The 27581-nt window shown below is 36.7% G+C and overlaps 1 protein-coding gene across 1 annotated transcript in view; it reads right to left on the bottom strand.

Moving 5' to 3' along the window:
- TRHDE (thyrotropin releasing hormone degrading enzyme) overlaps positions 1–27581 on the bottom strand; it is a 419008-nt gene that overhangs the window by 29444 nt on the left and 361983 nt on the right. The window contains exons 13-15 of the mRNA XM_025402213.1: positions 26283–26430; positions 24106–24203; positions 23564–23671 (exon numbers count right to left, since the gene is read on the bottom strand). Coding sequence (XP_025257998.1) covers positions 23564–23671; positions 24106–24203; positions 26283–26430 — 354 coding nt within the window. The remainder of the gene's footprint in view (positions 1–23563; positions 23672–24105; positions 24204–26282; positions 26431–27581) is intronic.

Here is a 27581-nt window from a genome sequence, read left to right as displayed (position 1 = left end):
TTACATGACTTACTCCCGGTATCTCTCTCTGACTACTTTTCCCCTATAAGGACACTCATCTAACTCACCTAGGTTAGAGAAACCTCTAAACCTAGGATGATCTCATACTGAGATCCATAACTTTTTACATGTGCAACAATCCTACCTCTAAATAAAATCACATTTAAACATAGGGATTAGGATTTGGAGGCATCTTTCGGAGGCCACTATTCAACCCATGGACGTATGTGGGTGTGCTTTTAATTTTGCTGTTATTGCCAAGAATTTCTGAACCATAAAAGTTCTAATTTTCCTACCTTTCAAATACTTTATATATATTCATTATATATACATAAAACGAAACAATATTGATTCTTCCATATTTTACCATAATTATCACAATGTTAAATTAATGTTATCACAGTATCATTAGAAGACTAACATAAATTATTTTCATTTTTATTTTGAAATAGAGTGAATTATATATATAGAATCAGTCTTAAGCCTTAATCACAAGGGGAAAAAATAAACAAAAAGGAAATATTAGTTCTGTTGAATGACTCCCCTTAGTGATAGTATGAATGCTTACATTACATAGGAAAATGTGAAGGAAATCTCTTCTTTGTAGTGGTTGGCAATGATTGCAATGAATTTTATACTCAATCTGTCAGTGTAATACACTCACTGTGTCTTAGTACAAATGTTTTGGAAGCTGCAAATATTTTTGTTGGCTATTCAGCAAACGAAATTCCAGTTTAGCAAATAATAAGGCTTATTATTATAAGTTTAATAAGCATTGTTCTTAGTTGCCCATGGGAATCTATATTCACCGAGCCCTTGTACTGTAATAAACAGTTGGGCTGTTAAAATAGAGGTACTCTACAACTAATCAGTAGGCACATGTCTTTTGATAGAAGACACAAAAGTGTCTGAAATCAGTATAATTTTAGGTAAACAATACTTGCACAATAAGAAAACTACTATTGGCAGTAATGGGGGAGATCCAATTATACTGCAAAGAAAAAAAATTAAATTAAATCACATTACCTTCAGAAAAGCATACTTATGTAAAAATTAAGATACTTTGAAGAAATAACTATTGACTATGTGCCTCTATGCATGGCTAGTAATATAATTTTTTTTAAGAGGAAAATGTCAGGAAAAGACCAAAGTGTTGGGAAAAGGAATACAAGTGTATGATTATTTCTGCATTTTAAATTAGAATATAAAGTCGTTAATGCATTTAGATTAGAAACTAAATGTGACTATAAGAAAATGAATAGAATTATGCACTCACTGGAGTTATATTAGCCATAGAAGCAATTAAAGTCCCTGCTATATAAAAACTAAATTAAAAATACAACCAGATTAGTTATTCCCTCAAGTAGGTCATTCAGTCAAACATTTATCTCATGATGGACTGAACTGAGTTGGCATGTATTAAATTCTCTAAATAGCAAGGAATAGCGGTATTCTCAGTGTGATTTCAGAAAAGCTTAGGGAAAATAAGGATCAAAAGTTCTTGTCTATATTCAGGTATAGCCACTATTTAAGTAATTCTAATATATGAAGACCTGTAATTATACAAATAATAAGCCAGGTAGCAATTCCTGTCTATGAAAAGGATTTTCATTTTGACAAAAGAATTCACAGTAGGATAAATTCAGATAGCAAGTACACTCACTACATTTCATATATTATTTTTCTTCTACATAGCTTTTCCAAAACACTTGTTTGGTAACATATTCTAACATTAGAATAGAGATCCTCTAAAGGTTTGATGAAAGAGCATAATCAACTTACTGGGATTTTTGCTCCTCTCAGCAAATAAAAACAAAACAAAGTGATTAAATTAAAAATTAGCTTGCAAAATTTTTAGAGGATGTTGTTGTTTCAGTATAGATTCTGCCCAATCAGGTAAATTTTTGAAAGTATGAAGAATCTAATCTTGAGAAAGGATGTTGTGAAAGAAGCTCATTTTTACACGCTGTTGTTTCCATTTAACACCTGCTTTCCTTCTTAGTCTAAAGAATGTGCGTCTCTCCCAGCGACCTCAGTTTACTTGCCATTCTGCAAGGAAGTCAACTTTACTGACAGGTCGAATTGTCCTTCTCTTGTAAACTTTCCATCTGGCTTCTCATCACAGTTAAGTACTACATTATTTGTATTACATCTGACATCTGATTAGCGTTTGTCTACCCCATTAGATTGTAAGGCAGGAGCCATGTTCTTTTGTTCATCATTGGATCCTTGGTGACTTTTAGCATGATGGCTGGAACATGGCAGAGGCTCGGCATGTTTTACATCTGAATCAAATACTGTAAGAGTTTGAATTAATACTGGTTAAAACAAGTAAACTTATAACTATGGAAGAAATATGCAATAACATCTTATTTTAGAAACCTTAAAAGTCCAGTCGATCCCTGCACTTTGACAGACCACGGCAGGAGGATTGCTTGAGATGGGGAGTTTAGGAGGACTAGTCTGGGCAACATAGTGAGACCCTGTCTCTAAAAAAAAAAAAAAAAAAAAAAAAAAAAATTTTAACCAGGTGTGGTGGTGTGGAGCTGTAGACCTAGATATACTGGGACGCTGAGGTGGGAGTGTTGCTTGAGCCTAGTAATTTGAGGGTGAAGGAAGTTATGACAGTGCTACTGCACTTGGATAATAGAGCAAGACCTAGTTACTAAAAAAAAAGAAAGTCAAGTCAAGTTGACTGTTAACCAGACATGCCATTATCCATATGTAGACTGGTGAATCTGGCCCTACAACATTGCAACTGTCCACAATGAGGGATGCAGCATATTAAATATTTTATTTTTCAACCTTAAAGAACTATGAAGGAATAAATTGAAAATGAGATGTCAATAGTAATGATTTTCATGATAATTGTGAATGCCAGAAGTGCCCATACCATTTTCTTCTTTAAAGACTCTTACTACCAATCTCTAAGTTTTTGTGCTAGGACTCTGCAGGCAACAATTCACAATGAACTGAATAGCCATAATTACTGATATATATGGCAGAAAGGTGAGGGAAGGAAGATGATTATCTTTAAAGTTATTTTTCTAAGCATATGATGAGAGTGAGAACAAAAAAAAGTGCCCTCAAGTTTTGTATTGGTGGAAAACTAGCTAAAAGTACTTTAAAAATCTGTACTACAAATGTGCAAGTAGGCTTTTTATGGTGTTGTTCCCCTCACCCTCAATGAGCCTGTCATGAAGCATGTGTAGGGTAGAATTTGCACAGGATAAAATAATGAGAGGTATATCACACTCTCTATCAGCAGTGTACCGTACTGTGCAAAATACGGTATGGGGAATTAGCCAAATGAAATTACAGTGTGAGATGCTGTATTACTTCACATGCAAGATAAAATATGAATGACTAAATATACTGCTCAGTTTTTAGTTACTTAACATAATCTGCTGGGAATATAACTACTTTTTATGGCATACTTTCTAAACTCTTAAAAATTAAAAATTTAATAATTTTTAATATTCTGATGAAAAAAGCAGTTTCTATGCCCAGGGTCAGTAGGAGGTAAAGAGATACATAACTTGATTTGTAAAATCAGCATTAGCTAACTATTAATAGTAAGAAAGTGATTAAAATTATTTTGAAAGTAAAATATAAATTGTCTATTATGTGATATAAAATAGAGTGCAAGTAGTTGTATATTTTAAAGGAAAATGAGTAAAAATAAAATTAAGAATTGTGTAAATTTCCTGGGGACATATATAAAAGTAAATTCCAGGAATAAATCCTTATAAAATATATCATTTTAATATATCTATATAGATATGCATCTATTTCTTTAAGCAGAGAGTAAAAGTCTGGAATTTTAATGGAAAGAATAATAAATGACAAAAAGGTTTATAAAAATTGATAGAAGAAATAAAGCCACTTTAGAATACTCTGTAACTGTTAAAGTTCAGGAGCCACAGCTTATGTCTGGATTATACCCAGGTATTTAATGCTGTGATTTCTCAAGTCTTAGTGTTGAACTCCTCTTTATGTATATTCTCTGCCTGGACAATCTCACCAACTTATCATCCTTTCAGTGTTTACCCACATTCCAGTGCAGTTGTATTCAAAATGAGGCGTTCATAGCTCTGGGGATAAAAGATGACTTTCCAAGGAGTACCCAAAAATATGTATAGTATCATGAGCATCAAGTTCCAAATCCTAAACTTTCATATGGATACTTCTAATAAAATCCTTTCTGTTTTTTTCCACGTTCCAGGAGAAAAACATATTTTTCACTCATCTTGCCTTTTCCAGGGGTCCGTTGTACTGTAGTAGCAAAGAGAAAATTCTAAATATTAGTGCTGATATTTAGGAAACGAGTTTTGAATTTTTAAATTCTTTACTTCTATAAAATCTGGAGAAAGCCCTAATCAAATTTTCAGGTGATAGTTTAAAAATTTTGGTAATAGATTACTACGTGATATTTAGCATGAATTTGGGAAGATTGTAAAGAACTGTGTCAAATTGCTACAACAAAACACCTTTCATTCTCATCTACTTATTTTTATGCATAAGATTTCTCAGAACTTTAACATGAAAATAGGGATGGAATTGATGGTGAAACTTTTCTCATTCAGAAATAAGTAATATTTTTCCTTAAATATGTAAGTTCATTGGAAAATGGCCTATCTTATTTTTTTACTTCCATATTTAACAATTTTTTATGTTTGGAAATTATCAAATTAACAATTGTAATGATAAGTCGATTTAGAAAACAAATTTAACACAAACTTTTAGTATGACATGAAAAAATAACATATATATGTGTGTTTGGATTTTTTTTTTTTTTTTTTTTTCAGAGGGGTATGATAGGATGATACGTAAAAGATTTCCAGGAAGCAATATATTGGAACACAAGTTTGGGGGAGAGAGAGAAATGATATAAAGTCTGTGACTATTAAATTAAAAACTTCATCACATTTAAAAATGACTAATGGCCACTTTGAAGTAAAAAATAGCTATGACTAACGGTCGTTATTTTAAAGTAAAAAATAGCTAGGCTTTTAGATTATACTGGATACATTTAGAGAGACTGAAAATATTTTATTTGAAAATGCCTATAAAAATATGCTAGAAGTTAAATCCTTGCAATTATCTAAATGTATGATGGAGAATTTTAGATGTAAACTTAAACATATTATTTTAGGAGATACATGTACATAAAGTTTGAGAGCTATTCAATTATTCTAGTAAATTGTCCTTAATGCATTTCTTTCTCTTACTCAATAATGCAATCATTAACTCCCGTCACTCTTTCTTCCTCAATAATGGTCAAATAGCTCCAATCCTTTTCATTTGCACTACCAGCTCTCAGGGCTGGACATTTTTTCCTCATCTCCTTGCACTTATCAAATTCTCATTTGAGAGTCTCTCAGAACACCACCAAACTTTCATTTGTTGCACTTGTCTTGAGTTGTATTTTTACCTTTGTGTGACTATTTGAACAACTTTTATTTTCCTCTTACCTTCTTACCACTCCACCTGACTTTGGGGTGTGTAAAGGCAGGAACTATGTATTTTTAATTCCTGACAATAAAAGGGGCTAGCATTAGTTGACTGACTGAATGACACATTCTAAATGTCTAACACTGCCCAACACATAGGAGTTATTTGATGTATATTTATTGAGTGCATATGCATAAAACACACACCATTCAACTCAATAATCCAAAGAGAAATGAAATTAGTCCTATTGTGGGAAAATTGTATGATTTATGGATTGATGTTCATACACAGTGAGTGTGAAATTTTGAACTTTTAGAGCTGATATAAGCACTGGAAATTTGGGGGCAATCTCTTTACTTCAGAAATACAGTTGAGATTTTGAGAATTTAACTGACTTGTCTAAAGCCACAACTGTTTAATGACAAAGGACAAGCTAATTCCTGAGCCCAACTCATTGGAAGGGTGGGCAGCCCTGTTCTTTTTTCTATTCCATACAAACTCCTTGCTATGCTCACTGGTCTACAAAATGTCTATGTTGGTTACAGCACTAGAGTGGCAGGTCTGACTTTAGCCTATGAAAGTTTAGAGTGAAACAATTTATAATAAGAAAAATAAAAATAGTGGTATAAAGAACTGAGGAAATAGGACCACACCAACTTGGAAACATAAACAATAAGTTAGGATCTATGTTTTGGGGAAAGAAAACATGAGGTTTCTGGATGAGATATACACAGACCATAGTGGAAAGAGTCTTTTGTCCCTCCACATTTATGTTCTCACATAAGAAAAGCAAACATTGATGATAAGGATCAGACATAAAGGAACACAGCTATCTGGAACACTCTACACTATGAGATAAAGTGAGTTCTGGTGGACAAAGGGATATTTCCCATGAATAGCAGCTGATTAAGAAGAGCAAAGATGAAACAGTTATATCTGCCAGGAGGCCAAGACAGGCACTATTCCTCAAAATAGGGGAAAAGGGGCAAATGTCCTCCTGCTCCTAAATTGAGAATCTCTATGGTAGCATTTTGTTTTATATTTTATGTCACAGGTCACATCCTTGTAAGACTCAAAACTTATAGAGGGTAGATTGAGCATTGAAGGCATTCAATAAGTGTTACTATTTCTACTGTACCCACTTAAAATTCACACTGCCCACTATCCAAAGATAGTGAAAACAAGTAGAGGGTAACCCTGAAGAAGACCAGTGTTTTATAATTTTCTGCAAAGGTTAAGTATTATATAGGCATTCTTTTACATAACTCTCATGACTTGTGTGGTTAGTAATATGATTGCCATTTTGCACATGAGGAAACTAAAAGACTTTTCCAAGGTTATTTAGGGAAACAACTTCAATTTGACCACAAGTGTCTTAACTCTGAAAACAGTAACCTTTCACTAAACCAGCGATTCCCAAAGTGTGGTACCTATACCACCAGCATCAACATTACATGGGAACGTGTTATAAATACAAAACCTTGGGCCTCATTCTACCTACTAAATCAGAAACTCAGAAGGTGGAGTCCAACAAACTGTTTTAATCCCATCTGATATTTCAGGTGCATGTTCAGGTTCAAAAACCACTGGCTTCTGCCATATAGCACCATGCAACCCATGTGCATAAAACTGTTGCTTACTCACTGAAGTGAGTACTTGACGTCTGTCAGACAATTTTTATTTATTCATTTTACCATTTTGGAACAAATGTATTTTACTGATATATAGTAGTGTGATATACTGCAGAACCACATGCAATAGCGTTAGGGGGCAGGCAAGCTGGGTAAAGAAGTCCAGCTCTACCACCTATTGTCATATAATCTTGGCAAGTTGCATAACTTCTGTAAATTTAGAATTTGGTTTTGGTAAGAAACAAAAATAAAAATAGTGAGATAATACACAAAAAGCACTTAGCCAGCACTCACAATGCGGTAAATGCTCAATATAGAAAATAAAGAAAATATAGCTTTATGATTATCATTAAAGACAATATTAGTAATGTTATAACTAATTAAATAAGTAGTGAAGCTCATGTATTGTGCATGTTGCAAAGTAGAGATTTGCCTCTACTTAGAATTTTTATTATGGAATTGTTTTGTTTTTTCAGTTTCAAAATGAATACCCAATTTATTTCAATTCAATAAACATTTACTATATAAGAAGGTGCTGTGTTGTTTCAGGGTAATTTTTTAAAGTATAGTGAAGATACCAGTCTTCAATTTATGTTAGGGAATAGACATTATTATCTATTGAGTAATGCTTTAGATTAAATCCTTGGGGACTTGGCACCAAGATGGCCGAATAGGAACAGCTCCAGCATCCAGGTCCCAGTGTGAGCGACTCAGAGGATGGGTGATTTCTGCATTTCCAACTGAGGTACCAGGTTCATCTAACTAGGGTGTGTCAGACAGTGGGTGCAGGACAGTGGGTGCAGCCCAATGAGTGAGAGCTGAAGCAGGGCGAGGCATTGCCTCGCCTAAGAAGTGCAAGGGGGAAGGGAATTCCCTTTCCTAGCCAAGGGAAACCGTAACAACACCTGGAAAATCGGGTCACTCCCACCCTAATACTGCGCTTTACCAAAGGTCTTAGCAAATGGCACACCAGGAGATTATATCCTGCGCCTGGCTCAGAGGGTCCCATGCCCATGGAGCCCCCCTCATTGCTAGCATAGCAGTCTGAGATCTAACTGCAAGGTGGCAGAGAGGCTGGGGGAGGGGCGCCCACCATTGCTGAGGCTTAAGTAGATAAACAAAGCGGCCAGGAAGCTCGAACGGGGTGGAGGTCACCACAGCTCAAGGAGGCCTGTCTGCTTCTGTAGACTCCACCTCTGGGAACAGGGCATAGCCAAGCAAAAGGCAACAGAAACCTCTGCAGATATAAATGTGCCTGTTTGACAGGTTTGAAGAGAGTAGTGGTTCTCCCAGCACAGAGTTTGAGATCTGAGAATGGACAGACTGCCTCCTCAAGTGGGTATCTGACACCTGAGTAGCCTAACTGGGAGACATCCCCCACTGGGGGCAGACTGACACCTCACACAGCCAGGTACACCTCTGAGATGAAGCTTCCAGAGGAACAATCAGACAGCAACATCTGCTGTTCAGCAATATTCACTCTTCTGCAGCTTATGCTGCTGATGCCCAGGCAAACAGGGTCTGGAATGGTTCTCAAGCAAACTCCAACAGACCTGCAGCTGAGGGTCCTGACTGTTAGAAGGAAAACTAACAAACAGAAAGGACACCCATGCCAAAACCCCATCTGTATGTCACCACCGTCAAAGACTAAAGGTAGATAAAACCACAAAGAGAGGGAAAAAACAGTGCAGGAAAGATGAAAATTGTAGAAATCAGAGCACCTCTCCCCCTCCAAAGGAACGCAGCTCCTCACCAGCAATGGAACAAAGCTGGACGGAGAATGACTTTGATGAGTTGAGAGAAGAAGGCTTCAGACAATCAAAATTCTCCGAGCTAAAGGAGGAACTACGAACCGAGCACAAAGAAACTAAAAACCTTGAAAAAAGATTTGACGAATGGCTAACTGGAATAACCAATGTAGAGAAGTCCTTAAATGACCTGATAGAGATGAAAACCATGACACTAGAACTACGTGATAAACGCACAAGCTTGAGTAACCGACTCGATCAACTGGAAGAAAGGGTATCAATGACTGAAGATCAAATGAATGAAATGAAGCGAAAAGAGAAGTTTAGAGAAAAAAAGAGTAAAAAGAAATGAACAAAGCCTCCAAGAAATATGGGACTATGTGAAAAGACCAAATTTATGTCTGATTAGTGTACTTGAAAGTGATGGGGAGAATGGAACCAAGTTGGAAAACACTCTGCAGGATATTATCCAGGAGAACTTCCCCAACCCAGTAAGGCAGGCCAACATTCAAATTCAGGAAATACAGAGAATGCCACAAAGATACTCCTCGAGAAGAGCAACTCCAAGACACATAATTGTCAGATTCACCAAAATTGAAATGAAGGAAAAGTGTTAAGGACAGCCAGAGAGAAAGATCGGGTTGCACACAAAGGGAAGCCCATCAGACTAACAGCGGATCTCTTGGCAGAAACTCTACAAGCCAGAAGAGAGTGGGGGGCAATATTCAACATTTTTACACAAAAGAATTATCAACCCAGAATTTCATAACCAGCCAAACAAAGTTTCATAAGTGAAGAAGAAATAAAATCCTTTACAGACAAGCAAATGCTGAGAGATTTTGTCACCATCAGGCCTGTCCTACAAGAGATCCTGAAGGAAGCACTAAACATGGAAAGGAACAACTGGTACCAGCCACTGCAAAAACATGCCAAAATGTAAAGACCATTGATTCTAGGAAGAAACTGCATCAACTAACAAGCAAAATAACCAGCTAATATCACAATGAGAGGATCAAGTTCACACATAACAGTATTAACCTTAAATGTAAATGGCATAAATGCTCCAATTAAAAGACATAGACTGGCAAATTGGATAAAGAGCATCAGCACCCATCAGTGTGCTGTATTCAGGAGACCCATCTCACGTGCAGAGACACACATAGGCTCAAAATAAATGGATGGAAGAAGATCTACCAAGCAAATGGAAAACAAAAAAAGGCAGGGGTTGCAATCCTAGTCTCTGATAAAACAGACGTTAAACCATCAAAGATCAAAAGAGACAAAGAAGGCCATTACATAATGGTAAAAGGATCAATTCAACAAGAAGAGCTAACTATCCTAAATATATATGCACCCAATACAGGAGCACCCAGATTCATAAAGCAAGTCCTTAGAGACTTACGAAGACACTTACACTCCCAAACAATAATAATGGGAGACTTTAATACCCCACTCTCAACATTAGACAGACCAACGAGACAGAAAGTTAACAAGGATATCCAGGAATTGAACTCATCTCTGCACTAAGCGGACCTAATAGATACCTACAGAACTCTCCACCCCATATCAACAGAATATACATTCTTCTCAGCACCACATCATACTTATTCCAAAATTGACCACATAGTTGAAAGTAAAGCACTCCTCACCAAATGTAAAAGAACGGAAATTATAACAAACTGCCTCTCAGACCACAGTGCAATCAAACTAGAACTCAGGAATAAGAAACTCAATCAAAACCGCTCAACTACATGGAAACTGAACAACCTGCTCCTGAATGACTACTGGGTACATAATGAAATGAAGGCAGAAATAAAGATGTTATTTGAAATCAATGAGAACAAAGATACAACATACCAGAATCTCTGGGACACATTTAAAGCAGTGTGTGGATGGAAATTTATAGCACTAAATGCCCACAAGAGAAAAAAGGAAAGATGTGAAATTGACACCCTAATATCACAATTAAAAGAACTAGAGAAGCAAGAGCAAACACATTCAAAAGCTAGCAGAAGGCAAGAAATAACTAAGATCAGAGCAGAACTGAAGGAGATAGAGACACAAAAAACCCTCCAAAAAATCAATGAATCCAGGAGTTGGTTTTTTGAAAAGATCAACAAAAGTGATAGACTGCTAGCAAGACTAATAAAGATGAAAAGAGAGAAGAATCAAATACCTGCAATAAAAAATGATAAAGGGGATGTCACCATCAACCCCGTAGGAATACAAACTACCATCAGAGAATACTATAAACACCTCTACGCAAAAAAAGTACAAACCTAGAAGAAATGGATTAATTCTTGGAGACATACACTCTCCCAAGACTAAACCAGGAAGAAGTTGAATCCAGGAATAGACCAACAACAGGCTCTGAAGTTGAGGCAATAATTAATAGCTTACCAACCAAAAAAAGTGTGATACACAGTCAAATTCTACCAGAGGTACAAGGAGGATCTGGTACCATTCCTTCTGAAACTATTCCAATCAATAGAAAAAGAGGGAATCCTCCCTAACGCATTTTATGAGGCCAGCATCATCCTGATACCAAAGCCTGACAGAGACATTAAAAAAAAAGAGAATTTTAGACCAATATCCCTGATGAACATCGATGCAAAAATCCTCAACAAAATACTGGCAAATCAAATGCAGCAGTACATCAAAAAGTTTATCCACCATCATCAAGTGGGCTTCATCCCTGGGATGCAAGGCTGGTTCAACATATGCAAATCAATAAACATAATCCAGCATATAAACAGAACCAAAGACAAAAACCACATGGTTATCTCAGTAGATGCAGAAAAGGTCTTTGACAAAATTCAACAGCCCTTCATGCTAAACACTCTCAATAAATTAGGTATTGATGGAATGTATCTCAAAATAATAAGAGCTATTTATGACAAACCCACAGCCAATATCATACTGAATGGGCAAAAACTGGAAACATTCCCTTTGAAAACTGGCAGAAGAAGGGATGCCCTCTCTCACCACTCCTATTCAACACAGTGTTGGAAGCTCTGGCCAGGGCAGTCAGACAAGATAAAGAAATAAAGGGTATTCAATTAGGAAAAGAAGTCAAATTGGTACAGATGACATGATTGTATATTTAGAAAACCCCATCATCTCAGCCCCAAATCTCCTTAAGCTGATAAGCAACTTCAGGAAATTCTCAGGATACAAAATCAATATGCAAAAATCACAAGCAGTCTTATACAATCATAACAGAAAAACAGAGAGCCAAATCATGAGTGAACTCCCATTCACAATTGCTTCAAAGAGAATAAAATACCTAGGAATACAACTTACAATGAATGTGAAGGAGCTCTTCAAGGAGAACTACAAACCACTGCTCAACGAAATAAAAAAGCACATAAACAAATGGAAGAAAATTCCATGATCATGGATAGGAAGAACCAATATCGTGAAAATGGCCATACTGCCCAAGGCAATTTATAGATTCAATGACATCCCCATTAAGCTACCAATGACTTTCTTCACAGAATTGGAAAAAACTGCTTTAAAGTTCATATGGAACCAAAAATGAGCCCACATTGCCAAGATAATCCTAAGTCAAAAGAACAAAGCTGGAGGCATCACGCTACTTGACTTCAAACTATACTACAAGGCTACAGTAGCCAAAACAGCATGGGACTGGTACCAAAACAGAGATATAGACCAATGGAACAGAACAAAGCCGTCAGAGGTAATAACACACATCTACAACCATCTGATCTTTGACAAACAACAAAAACAAGAAATAGGGTAAGGATTCCCTACTTAATAAATGGTGCTGGGAAAACTGGCTAGTCATAAGTAGAAAGCTGAAATTGGATCCCTTCCTTACACCTTATACAAAAATTAATTCAAGATGGATTAGAGACTTAAATGTTAGACCTAAAACCATGAAACCCCTTGAAGAAAACCTAGGCAATACTATTCAGGACATAGGCATGGGCAAGGGCTTTACGTCTAAAACACGAAAAGCAATGGCAACAAAAGCCAGAATAGACAAATGGGATCTAATTAAACTAAAGAGCTTCTGCACAGCAAAAGAAACTACCATCAGAGTGAATAGGCAACCTACAGAATGGGAGAAAATTTTCGCAATCTACTCATCTGACAAAAGGCTAATATCCAGAACCTACAAGGAACTCAAACAAATTTACAAGAAAAAAACAAACAATCCCTTCAAAAAGTGGGCAAAGGATATGAACAGACACTTCTCAAAAGAAGACGTTCATCCAGCCAACAGACACATGAAAAAATGCTCATCATCACTAGCCATCAGAGAAATGCAAATCAAAACCGCAATGAGATACCATCTCACACCAGTTAGAATGGCAATCATTAAAAAATCAGGAAATAACAGGTGCTGGAGAGGATATGGAGAAATAGGAACACTCTTTCACTGTTGGTGGGACTGTAAACTAGTTCAACCATTGTTGAAGACAGTGTGGCGATGCCTCAAGGATCTAGAACTAGAAATACCATTTGACCCAGCCATCCCATTACTGGGTATATACCCAAAGGATTATAAATCATGCTGCTATAAAGACACATGCACACGTATGTTTATTGTGACACTGTTCACAATAGCAAAGACTTGGAATCAACCCAAATGTCCATCAATGACAGATTGGATTAAGAAAATGTGGCAATATAAATGGTGGAATACTATGCAGCCATAAAAAAGGATGAGTTCATGTCCTTTGCAGGGCCAGGGATGCAGCTGGAAACCATCATTCTCAGAAAACTATTGCAAGAACAGAAAACCTAACACCTAACACCGCATGTTCTCACTCATGGGTGGGAATTGAACAATGAGAACACTTGGACACAGGAAGGGGAACATCACACACCAGGGCCTGTTGTGGTGTAGGGGCAGGAGGGAGGGATAGCATTAGGAGATATACGTAATGTAAACGACGAGTTAATGGGTATAGCACACCAACATGGCACATGTATACATAGGTAACAAACCTGCACATTGTACCCCTGTACCCTAGAACTTAAAGCATAACAAAAAATAAAATAAAAATAAATCCTTTCAAACTTTATGTTGTATTGGCTTACAGCTTTAAATTGTGCCCTTTAACAGTATTTAAATACATTGTTATGATACATATTTAACTTCTGGTCAAATTTATTACTTAGGGAAAACCCTATAATACCATATCTGCAGTAATACTATGTCCAATTTTTTTTTTTAAACTCAGTGAGACTTGGGCCTATTATTTCTTCCTTATTTGCACCAACCAGTGAAAGAAACCAACTTCTATTCCCTTTATAATGCTTTTATGCATAGAAAAAGGCCGTCATCTTTTCTGTGTCTTTTTTTTTTTATTTTTTAAGATTTTCAATTTTCACAAGCTCCTCTCATAGCTCATGTGCTCAAGATCTTTTTATCATTTGTATTGTATCTCCACCAAATGCTTGGCAATTTGTCTCTTTTTTGAAATGTGCTTTTTTTGTTGAACTGAGTCTCCAAATTGCAGCCTAACAAGACCTGAATGTAGCTCAATCCCTTTTTATGCATGACATCGCTATTACAATTCAACACACTGTAGCATTTGAATATTTTAACAGGTATTAGAATGTCAACTTATTCAATTTATCATCCACTGTAGCTCTTGAATTTTTCTTTCTGCTGCTACAATCTCTAGCTATTCATTGTACTTTTTGGTTCCATTATCCCTCCCTGCAGCACCTTTCACATTCATTCCATTTTTGTGATTCTGATGTCACTGATTTTACCCATATCCCCAATGTATCAATATTATGCTGCATAGTATAGTACAACACCCCCAAATTTGCAATCCCTGCTACTTCTATGACTCACTGTTTTGTAGACATATTAGAATAAATATGTATTTCCCAACATATTTCATAAGTCTACTACATTACCTCTAGTATTCTTTTCTTAGATGACTTTTGTAAATCACTCTATTTAAGGCTTCAGTTAAACAAACAAAAAGCAAACAAACAAGGATTACTGGTCTATTGTTACAGGGCCATTTTAAAAAGAAATATTGTTCTTTCTTTTTTGACTCAATTTGAGAAACTTAAACTCAGCACCAACTACAAGATTGCATTATTGTTTAATTATCGAGCTGTCATCCAAAAAATACAGATTACACCTCTGATCTTCACACACACCTAGTAGCATAGTGGATATCATCTGTCCTCACTGCCGGAGGTGACCTGTGCTTGCTGGGCATGTCATGTGGTGGGTTAAGCAAATCTTAGTAAATACAGAGTTAATTTCACTTAACATGTTTACTTTCCCCGTTACAAAAGAAAGCAAGGCAGAGAATATAAAATGAAAGTAATGAAGGAAATGACAAAAGAATCTTAAGTTGTTTGGCCCAAATTTTATTATTTTACCACAGATAAGTGGCAGAGTTACCAAAACCAAAATGAGCTGATGAATTGTTCAAGTTTACAAGTCAAATATTACCGTACTTATTAAATTAAACAGAAACACGTGTGGCTTTATTCTGTCTAGAATTCCCATCTACCCACCTTACATATTCATAGACACCTACTCCTGCCTTGAGTCCTGCCCTATCCACTTAAGTCTTACTTATGCTTCATGAATCAAAATGAGATCCCTCCAAGATAGTAATGTTTCCTTTCTTTGTGTTCACACTCTATCTTGTACTTAGTTCTTATTTCAAAATCAAATTGTTTAAAAAACAGTTCCTCTATGAATGTTAAGATCCACTTCTTTGATTTCCAGCTACCAGATGGTACTGAGAATTATTCAAAAAATCTTCCTAAATAAATGAACTATTTTTAACGTAGCATTTTTCCCAAAAGCTATATTTCTAAAATTTAGACAGTGATATTAGGAGTCGAATGCTTTCTAGAGAAATTATGGTGATGCAATGGTGTGAGTCCAATTTTAACAACATGGTAGAAAAACATGTTTATACGAGTAGACCCATTAAAGTTTTAAAACAATAATCAGCTCTGAAAAAGCGCACGTGTATAGCAAAATAAAACAAAAACAAACAAAACACACAAAAACAAAAGGGAAGAAAGAAGAGACTATAATTTCTCCATAATACATTTCATCTTTTTTATATGTATATATGATATGGATTTTAATAAAATTGTGGCTGTATTTATTTTGGATAAATATTTACTTCCATGGTCAGATTATATGTGGTAGAATTGAAGGAGGTGGTAAAAATAGTAAAAAAGTTTGTATAACATTTTCAGGTCTAATGAAATAGTTTTCAGAAGACTTAGCAAAATATCTTGAAAATTTAAAAAATGGGTACACTTTGGTTCTAGAGAAGACAGATGAAATATTGGATTGCTGTCTTCAAATAGATGATAGATCAATTGGCAGATGATACTGATAAAATATTTTCCTTTTTAGCTTATATAAGACCAGAAACAATTAATTTAGAGGGCAAGCAGGAAATGCTACAGGAAGGTGAGGTATTATGATGAGTTACTAAATAATGCAGTGAAAGATTCCTACAGAGACCTTTTGAATAGAATAGTTACTCTTTGATCTAGTCATTTAGATATTAAATCTAAACCTAGGGGGCGGAGCAAGATGGCCGAATAGGAACAGCTCCAGTCTCCAACTCCCAGGGCGAGCGACACAGAAGATAGGTGATTTCTGCATTTTCAACTGAGGTACTGGTTTTATCTCACTAGGGAGTGCATGACAATCAGTGCTGCTCAGCTGCTGCAGCCGGACCAGCGAGAGCTGAAGCACCGGGAGGCATCGCCTCACCTGGGAAGTACAAGGGGGAAGGGAATCCCTTTTCCTAGCCAGGGGAACTGAGACACACAACACCTGGAAAAATTGGGTAACTCCCACCCCAATACTGCGCTCTACCAAGGATCTTAGCAAACGGGCACACCAGGAGACTATATCCCAGGAGACTATATCCCACACCTGGCCGGGAGGGTCCCACGCCCATGGAGCCTCCCTCATTGCTAGCACAGCAGTCTGTGATCTCCCGGCAAGGCAGCAGAGAGGCTGGGGGAGGGGTGCCCGCCATTGCTGAGGCTTAAGTAGATAAACAAAGCCTCTGGGAAGCTCCAACTGGGTGGAGCTCACAGCAGCTCAAGGAGTCCTCCCTTTCTCTGTAGACTCCACCTCTGGGGACAGGGCACAGCTAAACAACAACAACAACAACAAAAAGCAGCTGAAACCTCTGCAGACGCAAAGGACTCTGTCTGACAGCTTTGAAGAGAGCAGTGGATCTCCCAACACGGAGGCTGAGATCTGAGAAGGGACAGACGGCCTGCTCAAGTGGGTCCCTGACCCCTGAGTAGCCTAACTGGGAGACATCCCCCACTAGGGGCAGACCAACACCCCACACCTCACACAGTGGAGTACACCCCTGAGAGGAAGCTTCCAAAGCAAGAATCAGACAGGTACACTCACTGTTCAGAAATATTCTAGCTTCTGCAGCCTCTGCTGCTGATACCCAGGCAAACAGGGTCTGGAGTGGACCTCAAGCAATCTCCAACAGACCTACAGCTGAGGGTCCTGACTGTTAGAAGGAAAACTAACAAACAGGAAGGACACCCACACCAAAACCCCATCAGTACGTCACCATCATCAAAGACCAGAGGCAGATAAAACCACAAAGATGGGGAAAAAGCAGGGCAGAAAAGCTGGAAATTCAAAAAATAAGAGCGTATCGTCCCCTGCAAAGGAACGCAGCTCATCGCCAGCAACGGATCAAAGCTGGACGGAGAATGACTTTGATGAGATAAGAGAAGAAGGCTCCAGTCCATCAAACTTCTCAGAGCTAAAGGAGGAATTACGTACCCAGTGCAAAGAAACTAAAAATCTTGAGAAAAGAGTGGAAGAATTGATAACTAGAATAATTAATGCAGAGAAGGCAATAAACGAATGGACAGAGATGAAAACCATGACACGAGAAATACGTGACAAATGCACAAGCTTCAGTAACCGACTCGATCAACTGGAAGAAAGAGTATCAGCAATTGAGGATCAAATGAATGAAATGAAGCGAGAAGAGAAACCTAAAGAAAAAAGAAGAAAAAGAAATGAACAAAGCCTGTAAGAAGTATGGGATTATGTAAAAAGACCAAATCTACGTCTGATTGGGGTGCCTGAAAGTGAGGGGGAAAATGGAACCAAGTTGGAAAACACTCTTCAGGATATCATCCAGGAGAACTTCCCCAACCTAGTAGAGCAGGCCAACATTCAAATTCAGGAAATACAGAGAACGCCACAAAGATACTCCTCGAGAAGAGCAACTCCAAGACACATAATTGTCAGATTCACCAAGTAGAAATGAAGGAAAAAATCTTATGGGCAGCCAGAGAGAAAGGTCGGGTTACCCACAAAGGGCAGCCTATCAGACTAACAGCAGATCTCACGGCAGAAACTCTACAAGCTAGAAGAGAGTGGGGGCCAATATTCAACATTCTTAAAGAAAAGAATTTTAAACCCAGAATTTCATATCCAGCCAAACTAAGTTTCATAAGTGAAGGAGAAATAAAATCTTTTACAGATAAGCAAATGCTTAGAGATTTTGTCACCACCAGGCCTGCCTTACAAGAGACCCTGAAGGAAGTACTAAACATGGAAAGGAACAACCGGTACCAACCATTGCAAAAACATGCCAAAATATAAAGACCATCAATGCTAGGAAGAAACTGTATCAACTAACGAGCAAAATAACCAGTTAATATCATAATGGCAGGATCAAGTTCACACATAACAATATTAACCTTAAATGTAAATGGACTAAATGCTCCAATTAAAAGATACAGACTGGCAAACTGGATAAAGAGTCAAGACCCATCAGTTTGCTGTATTCAGGAGACCCATCTCACACGCAGAGAAATACATAGACTCAAAATAAAGGGATGGAGGAAGATCTACCAAGCAAATGGAGAACAAAAAAAAGCAGGGGTTGCAATACTAGTCTCTGATAAAACAGACGTTAAACCATCAAAGATCAAAAGGGACAAAGAAGGCCATCACATAATGGTAAAGGGATCAATTCAACAGGAAGAGCTAACTATCCTAAATATATATGCACCCAATACAGGAGCACCCAGATTCATAAAGCAAGTCCTTAAAGACTTACAAAGAGACTTAGACTTCCATACAATAATAATGGGAGACTTCAACACCCCACTGTCAACATTAGACAGATCAACGAGACAGAAAGTTAACAAGGATATCCAGGAATTGAACTCGTCTCTGCAGCAAGCAGACCTAATAGACATCTACAGAACTCTCCACCCCAAATCAACAGAATATACATTCTACTCAGCAGCACATCACACTTATTCCAAAACTGACCACATAATTGGAAGTAAAGCACTCCTCAGCAAATGTACAAGAACAGAAATTATAACAAACTGTCTCTCAGACCACAGTGCAATCAAACTAGAACTCAGGACTAAGAAACTCAATCAAAACCGCTCAACTACATGGAAACTGAACAACCTGCTCCTGAATGACTACTGGGTGGTACATAACAAAATGAAGGCAGAAATAAAGATGTTATTTGAAATCAATGAGAGCAAAGATACAACATACCAGAATCTCTGGGACACATTTAAAGCAGTGTGTAGAGGGAAATTTTAACACTAAATGCCCACAAGAGAAAGCAGGAAAGATCTGAAATTGACACTCTAACATCACAATTAAAAGAACTAGCGAAGCAAGAACAAACACATTCAAAAGCTAGCAGAAGGCAAGAAATAACTAAGATCAGAGCAGAACTGAAGGAGATAGAGACACAAAAAACCCTCCAAAAAATCAATGAATCCAGGAGTTGGTTTTTTGAAAAGATCAACAAAATTGATAGACCGCTAGTAAGACTAATAAAGAAGAAAAGAGAGAAGAATCAAATACCTGCAATAAAAAATGATAAAGGGGATGTCACCACCAACCCCGCAGAAATATAAACACCTCTACGCAAATAAACTAGAAAATCTAGAAGAAATGGAGAATTTCCTGGACACTTACACTCTCCCAAGACTAAACCAGGAAGAAGCTGAATTCCTGAATAGATCAATACTAGGCTCTGAAATTGAGGCAATAATTAATATCCTACCAATGAAAAAAAGTCCAGGACCAGATGGATTCACAGCTGAATTCTACCAGAGGTTCAAGGAGGAGCTGGTACCATTCCTTCTGAAACTATTCCAATCAATAGAAAAAGAGGGAATCCTCCCTAACTCATTTTATGAGGCCAACATCATCCTGATACCAAAGCCTGGCAGAGACACAACAAAAAAAGAGAATTTTAGACCAATACCCCTGATGAACATCGATGCAAAAATCCTCAATAAAATACTGGCAAACCAGATCCAGCAGCACATCAAAAAGCTTATCCACCATGATGAAGTGAGCTTCATCCCTGGGAGGCAAGGCTGGTTCAACATACGCAAATCAATAAACGTAATCCAGCATATAAACAGAACCAAAGACAAAAACCACATGATTATCTCAATAGATGCAAAAAAGGCCTTTGACAAAATTCAAAAGCCCTTCATGCTAAACACTCTCAATAAATTCGGTATTGATGGAACGTATCTCAAAATCATAAGAGCTATTTATGACAAACCCACAGCCAATATCATACTGAATGGGCAAAAACTGGAAAAATTCCCTTTGAAAACTGGCACAAGACAGCGATGCCCTCTCTCACCACTCCTATTCAACATAGTGTTGGAAGTTCTGGCTAGGGCAATCAGGCAAGAGAAAGAAATCAAGGGTATTCAGTTAGGAAAAGAAGAAGTCAAATTGTCCCTCTTTGCAGATGACATGATTGTGTATTTAGAAAACCCCATTGTCTCAGCCCCAAATCTCCTTAAGCTGATAAGAAACTTCAGCAAAGTCTCAGGATACAAAATCAATGTGCAAAAATCACAAGCATTCTTATACACTAGTAACAGACAAACAGAGAGCCAAATCATGAACGAACTTCCATTCACAATTGCTTCAAAGAGAATGAAATACCTAGGAATCCAACTTACAAGGGATGTAAAGGACCTCTTCAAGGAGAACTACAAACCACTGCTCAGTGAAATCAAAGAGGACACAAACAAATGGAAGAACATACCATGCTCATGGATAGGAAGAATCAATATCGTGAAAATGGCCATACTGCCCAAGGTAATTTATAGATTCAATGCCATCCCCATCAAGCTACCAATTAGTTTCTTCACAGAATTGGAAAAAACTACTTTAAAGTTCATATGGAACCAAAAAGACCCCGCATTGCCAAGACAATCCTAAGTCAAAAGAACAAAGCTGGAGGCATCACGCTACCTGACTTCAAACTATACTACAAAGCTACAGTAACCAAAACAGCATGGTACTGGTACCAAAACAGAGATATAGACCAATGGAACAGAATAGAGTCCTCAAAAATAATACCACACATCTACAGCCATCTGATCTTTGGCAAACCTCAGAAAAACAAGAAATGGGGAAAGGATTCCCTATTTAATAAATGGTGCTGGGAAAATTGGCTAGCCATAAGTAGAAAGCTGTAACCGGATCCTTTCCTTACTCCTTATGCGAAAATTCATTCAAGATGGATTAGAGACTTAAATGTTAGACCTAATACCATAAAAACCCTAGAAGAAAACCTAGGTAATACCATTCAGGACATAGGCATGGGCAAGGACTTCATGTCGAAAACACTGAAAGCAATGGCAACAAAAGCCAAAATTGACAAATGGGATCTCATTAAACTAAAGAGCTTCTGCACAGCAAAAGAAACTACCATCAGAGTGAACAGGCAACCTACAGAATGGGAGAAAATTTTTGCCATCTACTCATCTGACAAAGGGCTAATATCCAGAACCTACAAAGAACTCAAACAAATTTCCAAGAAAAAAACAAACAACCCCATCGAAAAGTGGGCAAAGGATATGAACAGACAGTTCTCAAAACAAGAAATTCATACAGCCAACAGACACATGAAAAAATGCTCATCATCACTGGCCATCAGAGAAATGCAAATCAAAACCACAATGAGATACCATCTCACACCAGTTAGAATGGCAATCATTAAAAAGTCAGGAAACAACAGGTGCTGGAGAGGATGTGGAGAAATAGGAACACTTTTACACTGTTGGTGGGATTGTAAACTAGTTCAACCATTGTGGAAAACAGTATGGTGATGCCTCAAGGATCTAGAACTAGAAGTATCATATGACCCAGCCATCCCATTACTGGGTATATACCCAAAGGATTATAAATCATGCTGCTATAAAGACATGCATACGTATGTTTATTGCAGCACTATTCACAATAGCAAAGACTTGGAATCAACCCAAATGTCCATCAGTGACAGACTGCATTAAGAAAATGTGGCACATATACACCATGGAATTCCATGCAGCCATAAAAATGGATGAGTTTGTGTCCTTTGTAGGGACATGGATGCAGCTGGAAACCATCATTCTCAGCAAACTATCACAAGAACAGAAAACCAAACACCGCATGTTCTGACTCATAGGTGGGAACTGAACAATGAGATCACTTGGACTCGGGAAGGGGAACATCATACACCAGGGCCTATCATGGGGAGTGGGGAGTGGGGAGGGATTGCACTGGGAGTTATACCTGATGTAAATGACGAGTTGATGGATGCTGATGAGTTAATCGGTGCAGCACGCCAACATGGCACAAGTATACATGTGTAACAAACCTGCACATTATCCACATGTACCCTAGAACTTAAAGTATAGTAAAAAAAAAAAAAAAATCTAAACCTAAATAGCTCTTAACAAGACAAATACCAATTATTAATAAGTAGGTTATTCTGACTGCAGTTCTCTTAAGTTTATCCAGAAAAAGTGTCTTTCTTTGTTGCCCATGGGATCATCCCTCGCACGCATATCAGGAACAACCCTGCTATTGCAAATAAAATAGCATCATCTGTACAAATCAACCCTTAGCTTCTCTTCCTTTTAGGAGGAAAGACTCTAGTTATGGGGGCCAGACACTGGAGAGGAATGGATATCAGTTGTCCAAAGTGTAAAAAGAAACATTACATTAATACCCTTGAAAATATATAGATACCTTAAGAAGACTTAAAATACTGTAGGCATAATACTAATAATCTTTGATTATGTTTATGTTTAGTATTCCTTTCATTAGCAAGTGACATTTGGCAGAGTATTTTTTCCTCAAAAGTAATTTAATTAAACAACTTTAACCTCATATATTAAAATACTATATGGCAAAATTCTAAGATAAGATACAAGTTTAAGGTCATTGTCAAGGGTCACTGAAAAAAGAAAGATCTTTTTTTCGTAACCTTTTATTTTTAGTTTTTAATATTAACATTTGTTATGCTACTTTGTTTATGACATATGCTGGTAATTGTTTTATGAATAAATACCACAACCTTTATAAAGAACCTGAAAGAGTCTGGATTGAATTTCATTATTTTGTTCTCATGAGATAGCAGAGCTTTCAAAACTTGAAATAAGGTGACAACTTATATATATATTTTTAAAAATAAAGATCTAAATTAATAAAGTTAGCATTAACTCAATGAAACATTTCAAAGATACCTGTATTGTGACTTTCACACTATTGCCTTGGAAGCTGTGAACCTGATACAAAATGTTGCTGCATGCTTTTGTTTTCCCTTGTCTTGTTTTTCTCCAGTTGGTAAATGAAATGCATCCACTGAGAATCTGAAAGCACTATTGAATAATATCAGAAATACAGGATTTGGCTCAATTTACCTGTTCCTGTTGCTGGAAATCCAATCTGAAATAAGAGTTGATGCCTGTTGGTGACAGTGCTTGTTGCCAAAACTGCAGGCCAGCATTATAACTTCTCTACGTAGTTCTCTAGATATCATCAAAAGGGAAACAAATTAAAAAGAAAGTTAGAGAAATTCATTCCCTAAATAGTAGATAGATTATTAACATAGGAATGGTTTTTAGATCTGGAAATCCTATGCTGCTGAGTAAAAGTCACTTAGGCAGAGTGGAAGTTAAACATACTAAAAGTTTGACAGTACTCCAGTGAGAGGCATGGGTTCCGATCTCAATATCACCAATAAAGGTAGATCTTAAATTAAAACACAGCAAGGAAACGTCTTTGTTCTCAGGATCAGGCAATGGAAACTGTGCTACCCAGCGGCAGTCCTCTTGGGAAAGCGAAATGTAAGATGAAGAATGAAAGGAAGATTGTCTCATGCTGCTAAAGTCACAATGGCACTAGTAGTACATTATTGTACAGTTCTACGGGAAAAGAAGAGGATAAGAAAATAAAACAGTACTCATGTTGGTAGGATGCTTGAACAAGAGATCCATTAAAATTATTTTTCGGCCACCCAAGCTTGATATACGTTGTTGCAACTTGCTTTAAAATATATTCCTAAATGGGGTATAGAATAAATAAACATAAGGTCAGTTTAAAACTTCTATATACTAATAATTAAAATTCTATAATAAAATTAAAATATTCTTAAAATGTACCTACTTTCAAATATCAGTAAAATTATAAGTACAGTAATGTTCTATTATAATTTTATTCAATGTAATATTTCATATATAGAAAATAGGGATAAAATGCTATTGGAATGGTACAAGTCTACTCTTCTTCCTATTAAATCACTAATTTGCATGAGTAAATATTTTAGATGATGACTTTTGTAACAAAATGAGGAAAATAAATAATATTGATAACACCTATGTGTACATATGTACAAATGTATATAGATATGCTATATGAAAATGGACATCTATTATTTATGCATTTTATATCAACAGGGCATATTTAATGCAAAACTACTATGTTGGCCCAACTAATAGCCTAGTATTGATGAAGCTGAGATACACAGAACTCTTCAGTGTAATTATAATGGTATTTCAAAGTCAACAATTCATTCAGCTAATGACATATTTAGGTATCAGTATCAAGGTAAGGCATGCTCTCCCTCGCTATTTTTTGTTTTTTTTAGACAGGGTGTCCACTCTGTTGCCCTGGCTGGAGTGCAGTGGCAACAATCACGGCTCACTGCATCCTCCACCTCCCAGATTCAAGCCATCCTCCCACCTCAGCCTCACGAGTAGCTGTGACTACAGGCACAAGCCACTACATCCAGTTAATTTTTGTATTTATTTATTTATTTTTTTTGTAGAGATGGGGTTTCACCATGTTGCCCAGGTTGGCTCTCCCTCACTTTAATGTGGTTCTTAAATTTTGCCAACGGATTACAAACATTGAAATTACAATGAAAACAATTCTAAACTGTTTACTGAAAACAAAGAATCTGACATGATACACTATTCTAATGTACAAATATATTCAAAAATATATTTTACTTTTACAAAGATTTAATATCGCAGTGTTTTTGTGTTAGGGAGAAATTAATATGTAATATTTCTCTAGCAGGTAAAAAATCATATCATAACTATAACAGCCCATTTATTTGCATGTCTGTTTTAAGGGCTTAGACAAAACTAACAATGAGCATAATTATTCCCATTAAAAAATCATTAAACAGTTTATTTTCTGTAGGTTTAAAGTAAAAATAAAAAGGAAGGAATTCTGATGGCCATCAGAAATCAGATGGCTCCAATAAAAAGATTTCATGTCACAGGAATCCACTTTTCAGTAATCCCAAATGTGTATGTTAATTAGTATAGTCAGTATGATATAAAAAATAAGATAATTGTATAAAACACAGAGCAGTCTCTTACATTAACTAAAGGAAAACAAATAGTGTTCAAAGATCACGGAAGGCACAATGATAAGAAATTTAAGAATCAAAAGGCTCATGAGCAGTACTTAATCCTAATATTATTGAAAATAATTATTAAATCAGATTAGGTGGCATGAGCAGTGTAATTTTGGTTTACTAGGTTTTGAGTTCAGAAAATCTGGTCAGGTAACAATTTGGAATGTTTGTCATGTCTTCTTGTCTATTTAGATTATCTGTTGTTTGCTTTCCTGTATCCCCTTGGACCCAATTATGAATGGGCTTTTGCCTCAATGTTGATCTTATCCTTCTTAATTAAGGCAGTGAATTGAATTCACTATGCCCTTTTGGATAAAAATAATGACTAAGAATCGTTACTGAAAATGCCTATATTCTGTTAAGATCTTTGGGATCTTTCCACCCAGGTTAAGTCCTTTGTGAACACAGAGCCCTCTAACTCTTGGAAACTAAGTTTGAACTTTAAAACTTTGCCATGTATATTTCTTCTTTAATTCTGGAGCATTTAAGCTTAATTGACACTTTTAGGTCAGAGCAAAAGGTAGCTTTTGTATTAAATTTCTTCTTCAAATAATTGTCATCTGTGTTGCATAGACAATTAGGACAAAAATCAGGATAGCACAAACTAGAAGAACAAACTAAAATAACTTGGGATCAGTTGCATACATAATAGTAGAAAAAGAATAAAATAGTGTATCTTCTAAAAATTAGAAAGAAAAATTGTATCTTTTTACATTGAAAACGTTGTAGTTTTCCATGCGGTCCAGTAATTTATCTAGTGGATAAAGAGCTCGGCTGGCAGCATGCCATGGAAGAAAATCCTTCTCCTCAGACAGGTATCTGATAATCTCCAGAGGAATATTCTGAGGCAAATAGCCGGCCCTACAGTTAAAAAAAATAGATACATGATGATGCACAAACGAAGATTTTTACGCAAATAAAAGACAGAAAAGCAAGATTCATCACAGTATAAAGAAAGCATATTCAGTGCTATAAAAATAAAATTACTCACTTTTAAAATATAGTCGTACTTAGGATGCCAGTGCCACCTTAATATATGCAGAGTTGGACAGTTAAAAATTTATGAATACGAAAACATCAGAATGCATATTGTTTTAAAAGCAAGCAATTGTGGAATATAAGCAAGACCAAGCCTAGATATGTTCCTTCACAGAAACTCTTCAGAGGTTAACAAGCAATTGAAAATAATTGATTACTGAAATGCAGTTTCAGTTTCTCCATGTATTGTCTTTACTTGTCATTTAGCTCAGGGTAATGATATTTAATACACATTGTTTTTTAAAAGATCATCAAATTAAAGTGTCAATTTGCAGTTCTGAGTGTTTGTTAGAATACAATATTAGCATGTTTTTCAAACCTTTTTTTAAAGTTGCTTTCTATAACACTGATGAAAATCTGAGCTAGATTTTAATAAAGTCCAAATTATAAAAATGTTAAAGGAATAGCTTTTTTTTTTTTTTTTTTTCCTGAGATGGAGTCTCGCTCTGTCGCCCAGGCTGGAGTGCAGTAGTGCCATCTCGGCTCACTGCAAGCTCCGCCTCCCGGGTTCACGCCATTCTCCTGCCTCAGCCTCCTGAGTAGCTGGGACTACAGGTGCCCCCCACCACACCCGGCTATTTTTTTTGTATTTTTAGTAAAGACAGGGCTTCACAGTGTTAGCCAGGATGGTCTCGATCTCCTGATCTCGTGATCTGCCCACCTCAGCCTCCCAAAGTGCTGGGATTACAGGCGTGAGCCACCGCACCTGGCCGAGAATAGCTCTTTTCTTCTATTATTTTCCTTTCAAAATAAAATGTGTCACCTTGAGAACCAATATCCGTTTCCTTAGAAAATACTAAATTGTACCTTTGAAAAATTATCTTAATACATATTGTCTATAGTATAAGAGGCCGTATCAAGAAAAGAAGCCAAAAAGAACTATATATCTCTTTTTTCCAGTGGACTGTACGTAATATTCTAGCAAAATCAAAGCAATATAAATGAGAGTCCACAATACACTAAAAGATGGTCTT

Source organism: Theropithecus gelada, chromosome 11 (assembly GCF_003255815.1).
Source record: "Theropithecus gelada isolate Dixy chromosome 11, Tgel_1.0, whole genome shotgun sequence".
In the NCBI taxonomy this organism is placed as follows: Eukaryota; Metazoa; Chordata; class Mammalia; order Primates; family Cercopithecidae; genus Theropithecus; species Theropithecus gelada.
The sequence above is the reverse complement of the archived record's forward strand: the minus strand, read 5'-3'. Positions and strand labels throughout refer to the sequence as shown.